General features: G+C 45.7%; 1 protein-coding gene across 2 annotated transcripts in view; it reads left to right on the plus strand.

The window, feature by feature from the left end:
• The first annotated feature begins 999 nt into the window (after positions 1–999).
• The window catches only part of ARHGEF6 (Rac/Cdc42 guanine nucleotide exchange factor 6), a 373,875-nt gene continuing 360,011 nt past the window's right edge, over positions 1,000–14,863 (plus strand). For both annotated transcript variants that reach the window (XR_013981476.1, XM_080990089.1), the window contains exons 1-2: positions 1,000–1,226; positions 11,968–12,051. Coding sequence is in view for 1 of the 2 variants with exons in the window: in XM_080990089.1 (XP_080846215.1) it covers positions 1,062–1,226; positions 11,968–12,051 (249 nt within the window). In the remaining variant the exon portion in view is untranslated. The remainder of the gene's footprint in view (positions 1,227–11,967; positions 12,052–14,863) is intronic.

The following is a 14,863-nucleotide window of genomic DNA, read 5'->3' on the forward strand; positions in this document are numbered from 1 at the left end:
TTGGCCTCCAAATGTTGCTGGACTACAACTTCCATCCCTAGTGATTGGCCATGCTGGCAGCTGTAACCTGTCATGGGAGCTGGAGTTCAACAACAAACCACTAACCTGCATGTGTGGTGGCTTATGCAAAGGAATACCTGCTGAGTTTGCCCTCAAGTGCAGTCAATAGTGAGTTTGAACCAAAGCTGTCCGATAGATGTTTCCTGTGTCCACACATTACAATTTTAGGGAGTATACAGCAGGAGCAGATATGTTGACTTTAAATGCAAATTTTGTGTGTTTTGTGAGCTGATGCCTAAAAAACATACTTTATTTCAAACTGAAACAGAATTACAGCTGCCTTAAATATAGTTTCTTAAAAGATGGCTGCTGTCTTGAAAGTTATAACACTTCTTTAACATTTCCTGTGCAGGTCTATCTGCTGAGCAGAACAGAGTGAGAATGAGGTGACAGGGACTGAGGTAGACTTCCCTGTATCACCTAAGGACTGCAGGCAGGGGACCACATTTTTAATTGATTCCTGCATTTAAAGAGCCCTGCATTTAAAAAGCTAGTGCAGCAAGGCTGAGGCTGAGCTTAACTTGCTTGCTGGTGAGCTTTTTATTATTTTTGCACAGGGGAATACTCAAGGGCATCTCCCATGATCCCCTCTACTGGCTCATTCTGCTGCAAGAGTAGTCAAGGTCTCTGTTTTATGTTAGGCGGCATGCAAAGTAAACATTTGAGAGATGCAGGATAAGAGCACCTCTATACTTACAGCAAAACATCCGTCACAAAAGCTCTTCCCCTTCCTACTTCTTCTGAAGTTATCGTAGAAGACCAGAAACTATCATGCAAATGCACACAAACCTGTTCCACCAGTCAGAGAAAAGTCCGTTTCTGGTAACCTCCCCCAACCCCCCACAATCAATCCATTTGTGGCTTTAAGTGCAGAGCAGTAAGTACGGTAACCTCTGCTGCTGCTCTGCTCACTCCAGTAGAAGCAGGAAGATAGTCACGGATGTGGGTTAGGCATCGTTGCATGCAAGATCTGCAAAGTTGAAGACACTAAATCTTCAACCATGAATCCAGAAGAGCAAATCGTAACCTGGCTGATTTCTCTGGGGGCTTTAAATTCTCCCAAAATGATTATTGACGACCCTGTGCAGTTCCTGAAAACGTCTCTGAAAGATGGGGTCGTTCTGTGCAAACTGCTTCACCGTCTTCTTCCAGGATCTGTAGGAAAGGTAAGACCATGAAAGTTTATTCTGGGCTTTGTAGGAGAGGTACCATTTGGGAGTGATCCTATATATTTTCCAGTGCCCTGCTGCAAGGATGTGGCCATTGCTTTAAATCTGAACCCCTGGTTCTTTCCAACAAACTTTAATATTTGCAAGAAGAAAAGGAAGTTGATGATGATAGGCATGGTCCTGGCATGCAGTGGTTGCGTTACTCTGCTAGTATGGGAGCAACAACAGGCCTGCTACACTAAGACAACAAGCCCCAGACTGCATAGAAGCAGCCAATGCTTTGTCAACTGGGTTAAAGCTGCTGTCAGAATCAGCCACCAGAGTGACTAAGGTGTCTTGGCATATAAAAAAAAAAATGCTTTTCATAACAGCAGTTATGAAACTTTGCAATAGCCCTGTAAAGTAGGCTGGTGGTGGTGTTGTTATCTCCAAATTGCAGAAAGGAGGGGGGCAGTAATGCAGCGGAGAAAACAGTGGTTTGCCTATTTGTGTCTATTGATTTCATGGAAGGTGGTGATATGAGAATTTGAGACATAAGCATCTGTTTTATAACGGGTCACATTATTTCCTCGACCAGTAGCTTTCTGGGGCCTCTGGCAGAGACGGCTTTCCTAGTTCTGTTGCCTCTAACTGACTAGGCTGAGGGATCCCAAATGCAACTGATCCCTCCCCAAGACCCACTGATTGGACACAGCGGTGAACCCCGCTATGGAAGGAAATTGGCTTCTGGGAGGATTTCAGTAGGGGCAAATGTAAGGTTCTACACTTAGGTAAGGTGTTGGATTAAACCCTGTGGAGGCCCCTAGGCGGTTGAAATCTCGGGGGTCCCCTTCTTGTTGGCGTAACATGGAACTAAGAAAGCTTGATTGTAATTTTCTTTCAAGATCAAATCAATATTATTTTGATCCATTGTTACGGGGCTCCTACAAGGCATGGGGCTTATTGACCAGTGTCTATTCTGCCCATTTGGTAATCTGGCACTGGTTAGGCAGGAAGAACCAGTTGCACAGATCACCTGGCTTGTAAGCAGTACATGTGAAAAGGAGCTGGGGATCTTAATAGACCAAAAGCTTCACATGAGTCAAGAGTGTGATGCAGCAGCAAAAAAAGCTAATGCAGTTCTAGGCTGCATCAGCATAAGTATAGCATCCAGATCAAGATACTGCTCTATTCTGCATTGTCATACCACACCTGAAATCTTGACAAGCTGGAAAATGTGCAGAGGAGGGTGACCAAGATGATCAAGAGAAATCAAGATGATCTGGAAATCAAGCTTTATGAGGAGCAGTTGGGGAAATTGGTATGTTTAGCCTGGAAAAGAGGAGACAGAGAGGAGAAAGGATAGCCATCTTCAAATATCTCAAGGGCAGTCACATGGAAGGTAGAGCAAGCTTGCTTTCTCCTGCTCCAGAGGCTAGGACCCAAACCAATGGATTCAAGTTACAAAAGATTCAGTAAGAACTATCTGACAGTAAGAGCCATTGGTAGAACAGACACCCACAAAAGGTTATAGACTCTCCTTCAGTGGAGATTTTAAAGCAGAAATTGAGTTGGGATTCCTACATTGCAGGGGTGTAGACTATGGGACCTTTGGGATCCTTTCCACTCTACAATTCTGTTATTCTATGAACTAGCCCCAGCTAGAGATGTGTGAGTGCACTTTAAAGTTCCCGGCTGTACTTTTGCAGCCGTCTCTCTACCAACCCTCATACCTGATGTTGCATATGATGATGAGGTATAGGGGTTGGGCAAATCTTGTCAAATCCAGGTTCTGTCGATTTATCCTTCTTCCATTCTTGAGTTCAGTTCTCCACATTTCCATATCTGTTTGTAATGGTAAGAAATCCTTTTGAAGTCCGCCTGGAAATCTGCCAACATTGTACTGTGGGTTTGTCCTAATATACACACTTTTGCGGGTTAAAATACAGTGCTGCCTCAGGTTAAGTACTTAATTCGTTCCGGAGGTCTGTTCTTAACCTGAAACTGTTCTTAACCTGAAGCACCACTTTAGCTAAAGGGGCTCTCCGCTGCTGCCGCGCCGCTGGAGCACAATTTCTGTTCTCATCCTGAAGCAAAGTTCTTAACCTGAAGCACTATTTCTGGGTTAGTGGAGTCTGAAACCTGAAGCGTATGTAACCTGAAGCGTATGTAACCCGAGGTACCACTGTATAATGCGTTTTTTGTATTTAATAAAATACAAATGCAAGAAATAAAAATGCATGAAATTCTGAAGCACATTTTACACCACTATGAGCAATGTGTACACATGGTTGTGTTTACGTTTCAGAAAGTGCAACTTAGGTAGGTTCACCTTTAGACATGAACTGAATTAAGATTTATTCACTGTTCCTAGCTGTGTGTGGCCCAGATAGAGATGGGAGAACAGGCTCCCAGAGCAAATTGGGACTCCTACTGGACCAAATGCGGCTCATGGCTGGAGGTTCCCACTGCTGGTGGAGACAATATTGAGGCAGGTGGACCTCTGGTCTTGAAGCTTCATAAGTTATTGATCTGTATTGATTGCTTCCAGCCCTGGTTTTACCCTTTTAAGGGCTATGGACAAGGTTACCCGAAGGCCTGCTTACCTCCATGTGAATCTGTCCAGGCACCAAAATCTTTCCATTGAGGTTGTCCTTTGTGTTTTCCAGATAGGGACTATTGCTCTATGGCAGAGGATTCCCCCCCCCCCCATGTATATTGTTAACTTATTTTCATAACGTGTAAGAAGCAATAATCAACAAAATACACAACCACACTATTATCTCTTTGAATGGTACACAGTGAGAAGTTGTGCACATTTACTGAAATCACCTTAAAGAATCATAGAATGATTGGAAGGGATCCTGAGGGTTATCTAATCCACTCCCCAACCCCGTGCCCAACACAGGGCTCAAAACCATGACCCTGTAGAGTCTTATGCTGTATTGGCTGAGCTATTGCAGAGACAGATCCCTCCGTAGATCACCATGCATTGATTGTGGATGTCATGCATGGCCAGATCCATTTGCATGTGTAATGAAAAGCAATACCAATTGGTGGCTCTATGGCAGAACTGACGCTTTGCATGCAGGAGGTCTTGATGTGGTAGCAAGTGATGTGATGGGCAAATTCCTGGCCTGGTAAAAGGCAGCTGCCTATGCCTTGCAGTGGCACCGCCAGGGCAAGACTTTGGAGCGGAGTCATTGAGGTCACTCTTCTGCAGAATGAGCAGGAAGTATCCTCCATGCAGCAGGACTGGTGGCTTGTCACATTTTGGAGTTATGCACATTGCCGTCCAAGAAGGAGTCCTCCATAAGGCCCTCCTTATGTCCAAAGCCTAAAATTATCTCACTGCACGGCTCTGTCTTGCCGGTATGTTTGCAACCATATGGCTCAAAAGCTCTAAGGGATTCCAATGACCCAAAGGGCCTTGTGCACACAGAGAGACACCTGGATTCTCTTCTACGAGTCATTTGTCATTTTGTGCAGCCCTGAAAACACTTTTGCGACTGACTGTGGCTTAGGGCCCTCGTATTTACGGGACCGCCTCCTGCTCTCCCCCTCAAAGGACCTTAAGGTCCATGAATAACCATAGTTTAGAGGTCCCGGGCCCTAAGGAAGTCAGACTATCCTCCACCAGGGCCAGGGCCTTCTCGGTGATGGCTCCGACCTGGTGGAATGCTCTGTCCCATGAGATCAGGGCCCTTCAGGATTTAACCTCCTTCCATCGGGCCTGTAAGACGGAGCTATTCCGCCTGGCCTTTAATTTGAATTCAGCCTGATCTTTTATTTCCCTTCCCTTCTCTTCCCTCCCCCTCCCCTTTTATGAAGATTACCTGCTCTGAGACCCCACAGCTAATTCTCCCCTGGCCTCCTCGCTGGCCCAAGTTGGACAAATTCAGCCAGCTAGCCCTGGGGATTATCTAATGCTTATTAGATGGATTTACCCAAAATTGATTTCTGAACTTTGAATTATTCATGTTTTTATACTGTATTTTATGCTGCTTTTACAATTAAGTGTTTTAAATTTGTTGTTAGCCTCCCTGAGCCTGGTTTTTGAACCGGGAAGGGTGGGGTATAAATAAAAATTTATTATTATTATTATTGATGCAATCAAGTCGATTGTGATTTTAACAGCGCAATCCTCAACAGCGATCCCACTCAATGGAATCTACTTTCCAGTAGGTGGGTGTCATTAGGACTGCAGCCTAAGCACCCTTAAAAACATGAGACCCTATGCATGTTTGTTTGGACATACTTCCCACTGTATTCAGTGGGGCTTACTGGTTTGAAAAGTCACAAGGGTCATGGCTGGTGCTGCAGTCGGGGTACCCAAACCCATTTTTAAAGAAAATGATTGTGGTCCATTTAACAGCAGCCCTCTCCCTGCAGAGGCTAGTGCTGCAGAAATGAATCCAAGAGGCAGGGAACTTGAGGGAAGGAATGGATCAGGGTGGGTAATCAGATATATTTTTCTTAATACACATCCTGTTTTCCTGTTTTCACCAGCTGTGTCACTGAGTATAATGTCACGGCTCTTTTGCAAAGCACCTGGCTTTGCAGCTTATCTCCTTCTGCATCCCAGGGCAACTGCGTAGGATGATTAACGTGAATGAAAAGATGAGCTGTTGCTGGCTGGCAGGTAGGCGCTGGGTGCTGTCAGACCTCCAAGTGTCTCCATTTTCCAGGGACACTCCCAGATTTAGAGAAGCCTTCCCGGTTTCTGATTTGATCACGGAATGTCCTGCTTTTTCTTAGGAAGTCCCTATTTGCATCAGATAAATATATTGGAGGGTATGGTAAAGGTAAAGGGACCCCTGACCATTAGGTCCAGTCGTGGCCGACTCTGGGGTTGCGGCGCTCATCTCGCTTTATTGGCAGAGGGAGTCGGCGTACGGCTTCCGGGTCATGTGGCCAGCATGACTAAGCCGCTTCTGGCGAACCAGAGCAGCCAGCGCACGGAAACGCCGTATACCTTTCCGCCACAGTGGTACCTATTTATCTACTTGCACTTTGACGTGCTTTTGAACTGCTAGGTCAGCAGGAGCAGGGACAGAGCAACAGGAGTTCACCCCGTTGCAGGGATTCGAACTGGTGACCTTTTGATCGGCAAGCCCTACAGGGTATGGTGGGACATCCCTATTTTCATTAGAGAAATGTTGGAAGGTATGGTAGGATGTCCCTATTTTCATCGAAGAAATGTTGGAGGCTATGTAGTTTTTGCACATGATCCCTGTCACTGGCATATCAGAGGTCAAGGACATCTTCTATAGAACTGCAGCATGCAGAGGTCAAACAGACACCACCTATGTGGCATAGGTAAAGTCTTTCAGCAGCTGTAATGTTTGGAAATGCAGCAGTTCAGATGGCAGTGGGGAAACAAGGCAATGAGATTGGAGTTTGGTGGAGAATAGCACATATAGCAGCAGTGTAAGCAACATCATAAGCCCCCCTCCCCATTCCAGCTGTACAGGAGGATCTGTGGGTCGCAGCCTCAATCAGCAATATTTGGAAAGGCAAAATGGAAAGAACTTGGCAGGAAAGAGGAAACAGCAGTGCAATAAAAGACGGTTAGCAAGAAGGGATAGTAAATATTCACCCACCCAGCCTGTCCTTGGCTGTTGCCTTCCAAGTTCCTCCCTGTTCTCCAAAAAAGGGAACCTTTTAGCTGCAAAATCACTCTGATTGGCTAAATGTATACCTCAAGGGCAGGCCTGTATACTTGAGAAATGCCCCATAAAAGGATGTGAGGGTCTGGGGCGGGACAGAAACATTCAAGGTAGTGGTTGGTTGATCGGCATCCTAGACAATTTTGTTGTTGTCATGGAAGGAAGCTCAAGAGCAGGGCTGTGTGTGTGTGTGTGTGTGTGTGTGTGTGTGTGCGCGCGCACGCGCGCGCAGCTCAGAGATATGGCATCAGTTTTGCATGCAGAAAGTCCCAGGTTCAACCCCTGGCATCTTCAGATAGGGCTGGGAATGTCTGCTGCCTGAAAACCTGCACAGCTGCTGCCAGCCAGTGTAGACAACACTGAGATGGGTGGACCAAAGGTCTGGTTCAATATCAGGCAGCTTCCTATGTTCCTAGCTGAGAGGAAAGCCCAATTATATTGCACAATTAGTTTGAAACTGTATTTAATGTTGTACTTGTAAATTGCTGCAACCAGCCCTGAGACCTCATGGTGGAGGGTGGGTAAGAAATCAAATTAACTGCAAGAAATAATAATTACAAAATCTGCGCTCTGGTGACCTAAAGCAGGATCCTGGATATGTGTGGTTTCCTCTTTATCTGTCATACTGGCTCAGAAAACCGTTACTATTTTACTGCTTCTGTTAATTCTGATTGTCTTCCAAAGCAACTACTCTATTCCAAACTTAAAAATGGAAAGCATAATGCTCGTGGTCAACAAAAGAGGTTTAAAGATTGTCTCAAGACAAATCTAAAAAAATGTAGTATAAACACTGACAACTGGGAAGCAGTGGTGCTCCAGTTGGAGAACAGCCTTTACCAAAGGTGTCATGGGCTTTGAAGGCACTCGAACTCAGGACGCAAGGGATAAACGTGCTAAGAGGAAGGCACGCTTGGCAAATCCACACCGTGATCAGCTCCCGCCCGGAAACCAATGTCCCCACTGTGGAAGGACGTGTGGATCCAGAATTGGCCTCCACAGTCACTTACAGACTCATTGTTAAAACTGTGTTTATGGAAGACAATCTTACTCAGCTACGAGTGATTGCCAAAGAAGAAGAAAGAAGAAGTGTGTGTGTGTGTGTGTGTGTGTGTGTAAGGCAGGCAGGCAGGCAGGCTGCAGGCTGCTGCAGGACACAGCCCTATCCCCCACCCCTCTAAGCAATGGAGCTATTATTAAGCAATGCCTGTGGCTTCTGAGATTTCGCCATGTCTTGCTTGCAAGCATACCTTTGCAGCCTCGAGGCTGCTGCTGCTGCCCAGAGCCTTGCTGTGGGGACTGAGCTTTTCTTCACTTTAGCAGCAAACTCATGGTCCTAATGCACATTGTCCCAGGTTCAGTCCTCAACAGGTAGGACTAGAAACCCCCCCCCCTCAGGGCTGGCCCTACCATTGGGCAGAGTGAGGCAACTGCAGGTGCTGCAATGGAACACAATTGTCTTCTATTTGAGGACGAACCTTCTTCCCCCCAGGGGAACATGCAACATGACGAATGAAGCAACAACAACAACCAAAAAGTACAAAACCAATGTACTAAACAGCTTTAGGAAACAGCAACACCAGCAGCTAAAAAAGGAAAGTGTTCAAATGCTTTTTAAGACCTGGGTAAATAGAAAGGGTGGTCACCCAGCACATTGGGAGCTGACATCAGGCATATTCTCCTCCAAAAAATGCTCCACAAGAAATCTCTATGTGGGACAAGAAGCTACAGTTAGAACTGGATATGGAACAACTGATTGGTTCAAAATTGGGAAAGGAGTATGACCAGGCTGTATATTGTCTCCGTGCTTATTTAATTTATATGCAGAATTCATCATGCGAAAGGCTGGGCTGGATGAATCCCTAGCCGGAATTAAGATTGCCAGAAGAAATATCAACAAGCTCAGATATGCAGATGACACAACCTTGAGGGCAGAAAGTGAGGAGGAATTAAAGAACCTTTTAATGAGGGTGAAAGAGGATAGCGCAAAATATGGTCTGAAGCTCAACATCAAAAAAACGAAGATCATGGCCACTGGTCCCATCACCTCCTGGCAAATAGAAGGGGAAGAAATGGAGACAGTGAGAGATTTTACTTTCTTGGGCTCCATGGTCACTGCAGATGGTGACAGCAGTCACGAAATTAAAAGACGCCTGCTCCTTGGGAGAGAGGCGATGGCAAACCTAGACAGCGTCTTAAAAAGCAGAGACATCACCTTGCCAACAAAGGTCCGTACAGTTAAAGCCATGGTTTTCCCAGTAGTGATGTATGGAAGTGAGAGCTGGACCATAAAGAAGGCTGATCGCCGGATAATTGATGCTTTTGAATTATGGTGCTGGAGGAGACTCTTGAGAGTCCCATGGACTGCAAGAAGATCAAACGTATCCATTCTTAAGGAAATCAGCCCTGAGTGCTCACTGGAAGGACAGATCGTGAAGCTGAGGCTCCAATACTTTGGCCACCTCATGAGAAGAGAAGACTCTCTGGAAAAGACCCTGATGTTGGGAAAGATTGAGGGCACAAGGAGAAGGGGACGACAGAGAATGAGATGGTTGGGCAGTGTTCTCGAAGCTACAAACATGAGTCTGACCAAACTGCGGGAGGCAGTGGAAGACAGGAGTGCCTGGCGTGCTCTGGTCCATGGGGTCACGAAGAGGCGGACACGACTAAACGACTAAACAACAACAAAACAGGGAATCATAGCTGACCTCCAGTGGTTTAGTGACCACTTCTGGGTTCCTTTTAGAGCAGGAGGGATAACATCATCTGCTGGTGTATCAGTCAGGATAATTGGCTGATCTTCCTTGCTCTGGCAAGAGAATGGGACGATAATGAGACTTCCAAATTTGTTTTTGGCAGATTGGAGCAGACAAACTCAGAATGCAAGGAGAGAAGTCTGGATCCTAAATTCCATTGTCTTTAATGGCGTTCCTACTTCACACCAGCATTTTAAAGGATAGCACTTTGTTGCTGATTGTTTGCATTCCCATTCAAAAGCTAAAAGTGGCATTTTGTTAAAGCTCAAGGTGTTTGAAAACTGAACTTACTGGGTGTTAGGAACAAGCACCCGGGAGTTCAGTGAAGGTTACTCCTAGGCATTTCTGCATATGATTTCAGTCATGCAGATCCTTATAAATTGGGGGCTATGCTATGTACTTATCTGCGGTGTTTATGAGGGTAACAATAGACTAAGGCAACCAGTGGCATTTTTGGACTTTCCTTGGAAGAATGGCTATGGGAGGTGGGCATCACGAGGACCTCCTGTATTTCAAAATTTACTGCTTCACCCCTCTCAGCTCACCATGCAGCTACTCTCTGATGGTCTGCCTCAGTGAAAGGGCTTCTGACAATCATTCAAAGCACATTCTTTCCTTCAAAGAATTCTGGGCATTATAGTTTGTTAACTGCTGGGAATGGTAACTCTTAAGTGCAAAACTACAGTGCCCATAATTTTCGGGGGCGGGGGGAGGATGTGCTTCAAATGTTCTGTGAAGAATATAGTTTGTACACAGTCTTTGTGCATGAGAAAAATATCTACCCGACCCTTCAAGTCTTTTTTCAAAAAATGAATCAGGAACAGAATAAAAGAACAATTTAAAATAGGCCCACAATATACTAAAAAGAGCAGCAATCATCTAGCATATTCATGTGAGAACATGGGCTTTTCTGATATCTGTGTCTCTGTGACCTTAAAAGCCTTTCAAGGTTAAAAAACAGCGCATGTATACAGTATTACATTCTTTTGGTCTCCTTCAACAATCTAGCTACAGTACATCTTGTGGTTCAGCATAAAAAAAACCCCAACGTGGTGCATCAATCTGAATGTCAGACTAAGACCTGGGAGTCCAGGGTTCAAATCCCCACTTGGTCAAGAAGTTCATTGGGTGACCTTCGGCCAATCACTGTCTCTCCCAGCTGCTCTGGGTAGGTTCCAACAAATTAAAAACTTTAAGCACAGTAAACATCAAATATTAAAAAATTTCCCTACACAGGGAAGGGCTGCCTTCAGGTGTCTTATGAAAGTCAGGTAGTTGTTTATCTCTGTGACATCTGGTGGGATGTCCGAATCGGATTTAAGGCGGTACGGGTGGTCCCTCCACACAGGGCACCAAGCCAAGGGCTGCAAAATAATGATAGTGATAAAAAACCCTATATTTATATGGGGACCTACTGAGAAGATCAATTTTAAAAAGCAACAGTACCAAAAGGAATCACTGGGAAAATATTTAGGGATGGTGCCAAGTTTTGCCCTTGCTCAGGGCACCATATTACCCAAGTCTGCCCCTGCCTTAACCTACCTCTTAGGGTTGTTGTGTGGATATAATGTGGGTGGGGAAAACCATGGTGGGGGGAACAAACATACAAATAAATAAATAAATAAATAAGCATTGCCCAAGGCATCTTCAAGGACAACTGGCACTGTATAGGTGCCTCGTAACACTCCTTCCACATTTATAAGTACCGGTAATTGATATTTTAGTGTGGCAGCACCTGCACGTTTGGAACTCCCTGCCTATTCACCTCAGGCAAACACCTTCACTGTGAAGTGGCATATAAATTTCGAAAAGAAAGACAGCCCCACAAATCATGCCTCCCAGAGTTGCAGAGGGAGCGCCTCTGTTTGCCCCCTCCCCTAATTACTAATTAAACTCGCAACTATTTCTTGGGGTTCTTTTCTCTCCCTCCCCCCTTCCCCATCTCTTGGTCCACCCGTTTCTGAAAGGATCCGGCTGCAATTTGGGCAGGAGGAGGGGAGATCTTCAGGGGCCATCAGTGTCACCCTCTGACGTTTAGAGCAGGGATGTGAGCTTGTCGCTTTCTGGTTCGCTCGCTCTGTTGCCTGTTTGTTCTTCCTGGGCTGACAGCTTGCCTCCCTCCCTCCTTTCTACCGCCCGCCACCCACGCCGCACTCCACCTTCTTCTGCAAAATCCATCCAGCAGCCAGCTTGCCTTATTGCCAACAAGCGGTCTAACATCTTCTCTGGCTTTGCTGCTGAGAAGGAGCCGCGAAGGGCTCGTAAGCTCTTTCTCGCTGCTCCTATAAGTGATGTTTTTTCCCCCTAACCTTTTGCAAAAAAAATTTCTCTCTTTAGTTTTGCCGGGAGCCCAGGACAGAAGCCGACTGCATTGGCAACATCGAGGAGTTCCTAAACGGGTGTGCTGCACTTAAAGTCGAGGTAAGTGCCAACCCTTTGTAGCTGCCTCATACCACGGCCACATTCACGCCACGCATTTAAAGCGCCACGATACCACTTTAAACAGTCACGGTTCCCCGCCCCCGCCCCAATAATTCTGGGAGCTGCAATTTGTTGAGGGGAGCTGAGAGTTGTTAGGACTGCTCCCCTCCCAGACCTACAAATCTTAGAGTGATTTAACAGTCAATCCCTCTTCAGAGGGAGCTGTGGGAATTGCAGTTCTGGAGGGGAATGGGGTTTCTTAACATCTCTCAACACCCTTAGCAAAGTACAGTTCCCATAGTTATATGTGGGAAAGCCAAGGCTGTTTGAAGTGGTATCATAGGGCTTTAACTGTATTGTATGAATGTGGCCCAAGTTAGGTTGTTAGTACCACTGCTTGAAGAAATTCTGATTAATGATGTTCACTGAATAATCTCTGAATTACAGCTGAAAGTATCTCCCATAACTGTCGATTGAAAGGAATGTGATTTAAGTTCATTTTGGGGCAGAAGGATTTCTTATTCAAGTTCGTTCTCTTACACCTCGATAGCTCAGTTGGTTGGGCTGTGGTGCTGATAATGTCAAGGCTGCAGGTTCAATCCCCCTATGGAACAGCTGCATATTCCTGCACAGCGGGGGGGGGGGGCGTGTTGGAGTAGGTGATCTACAATTCTATGTGTTGTGGGTTGTTTTGGTTGTTTTTTTACACTTTAGACTCTTTAGGCCTTTAAGTTTAAAGATCACAATAGCTGAAGCAAATCAACAAAATAATTTACATTCCAGTGGTTTTTTTTGTTTATGTTTTCGTAGCATGCTGGTGTTTAAAACGTTGAGAGCTTTTATAATGTGGTTTGAGAACAAGGTATTGCAAGGCCTGCCTGCTTCTGGATCATAGTATCATAGAGTTGGAAGGGACCCCAAGGGTCATCTAGTCTTGGGGTCAGCAAACTTTTTCAGCTGGGGGCCGGTCCGCTGTCCCTCAGACCTTTTGGGGGGCCAGACTATATTTTGGAAAAAAGAAGAAGAATGAATTCCTACGCCCCACAAATAACCCAGAGATGCATTTTAAATAATAGCACACATTCTACTCCTGAAAAAACACCAGGCAGACCCCACAAATAACTCAGAGGTACATTGTAAAGAAAAGCACACATTCTACTCATGTAAAAACATGCTGATTCCTGGACCATCTGCGGGCTGGATTTAGAAGGCAATTGGGCCAGATCTGGCCCCCGGGCCTTAGTTTGCCTACCCATGATCTAGTCCAACCCCCTGCAACACAGGAATCTCAGCTAAAGCATCCATGACAGATGACCATCCAACCTCTGCTTAGAAACCTCCACAGAAGGAGAGTCCTCAACCTCCCAAACAGCTCTTGAACAGCTCTTACTGTCAGCAAGTTCTTCCTCATGTTTAGTCAGAATGTCTTTTCTTGCAACTTGAAGCCATTGGTTCAACAGCCCGGCTAGCTCAGTCGGTAGAGCATGAGACTCTTAATCTCAGGGTCGTGGGTTCGAGCCCCACGTTGGGCGCGGAATTTTTGTTTCCTGCTTGGCAGGGGGTTGGACTCGATGGCCCTGTGGTCTCTTCCAACTCTATGATTCTATGAGTCCTACCCTCCAGAGCAGGAGAAAGCAAACTTGTTCCCTCTTCTATGTGACAGCCCTTCAGATATTTGAAGATGGCTATTATATCTCCTCTCAGTGTCCTCTTTGCCAGGCTAAACATACCCAGCTCCTGCAACTGTTCCTCATAAGGCTTAGTTTCCAGACTCTTGATCATCTTGGTTGCCCTCCTTTACACTTGTTCCCCACTCCCCCGCCCCCACTCTCAGAGATCATCTGAGTACGGTCCTCTGAAAACTATTGACTTCTGTGATTCAGCTTGTGGGCACCAAAAAATGGACCTTCTCTTTAGTGCAAGAACAGTCAGTGGACTACAAGTCCCATAAGCCCCAGCCAATGACAGTAATAATGGGAGCTGTAGTCCATCATCATTTGGAGGGCCAAAGCATGGGCAGAATTTGGTCTTCCAAATTTCAGCGGTGTCCTGTGTGAGGCCAAAATTCTGCTCAATTCACGATGTCATAGTTGTACCAACCTACGGCGCTCCCTAGGCTTGGCACCCAGTGCAGCAGAACTGGTCATGTTACCCTAAATCTGCCTCTGTCAGCAGGTCCCTCACCTGCACTCGAGGGGCACTGCATGTTTTGAATACCTAGCTCTGTCAATATTTACAGCCTTCTAGCACAAGACAGAAATATTTTTCTTAAGGGGAAAAAAGGGATTGAATTCCTGTTTCTTGCCACGGTTTTAATCTCCAGCTGCTATTGAAGATTTATTTGGTTTTCTGTTTCTGTGGCTTTGTACTAGTTCTCTGATGAGTTGTTTTAAAATGCATATTTTGTTTGATTTCTGATCCTTATTTGGGCTTTTTCCTGGGTTGGGGTTGGGGTGGGGAGTTATCTTCTACCTCCGCTTTCAGAAGCTTTATCTGTTTGGCCACTATGAGAAAAGGACGCTGGACTAGATGGGCTCTAGTTGTTGTTCTCTAGTGGCAGGATATAAATCTATAATGTACATAGCTAAGACAGTAAAAGTATGAGACTCTCAATCTCAGGGTTGTGGGTTCGAGCCTCAAGTTGGACAGAAAGATTCCTGCATTGCAGGGGGTTGGACTGGATGACCCCCGGGGTCCTTCCCAACTCTATGATTCTATGTGCCTCAATTGTCGTTTTGCTGCGGCACCACACTGAGCTAAGCCATGGCTTGGCTTAGTGTAGCTGCGGAGAACATTTTCCAGCTCAAGGGCT

The sequence above is a fragment of the Podarcis pityusensis genome (assembly GCF_964106645.2).
Source record: "Podarcis pityusensis genome assembly, chromosome: Z".
Taxonomy (NCBI): Eukaryota; Metazoa; Chordata; class Lepidosauria; order Squamata; family Lacertidae; genus Podarcis; species Podarcis pityusensis.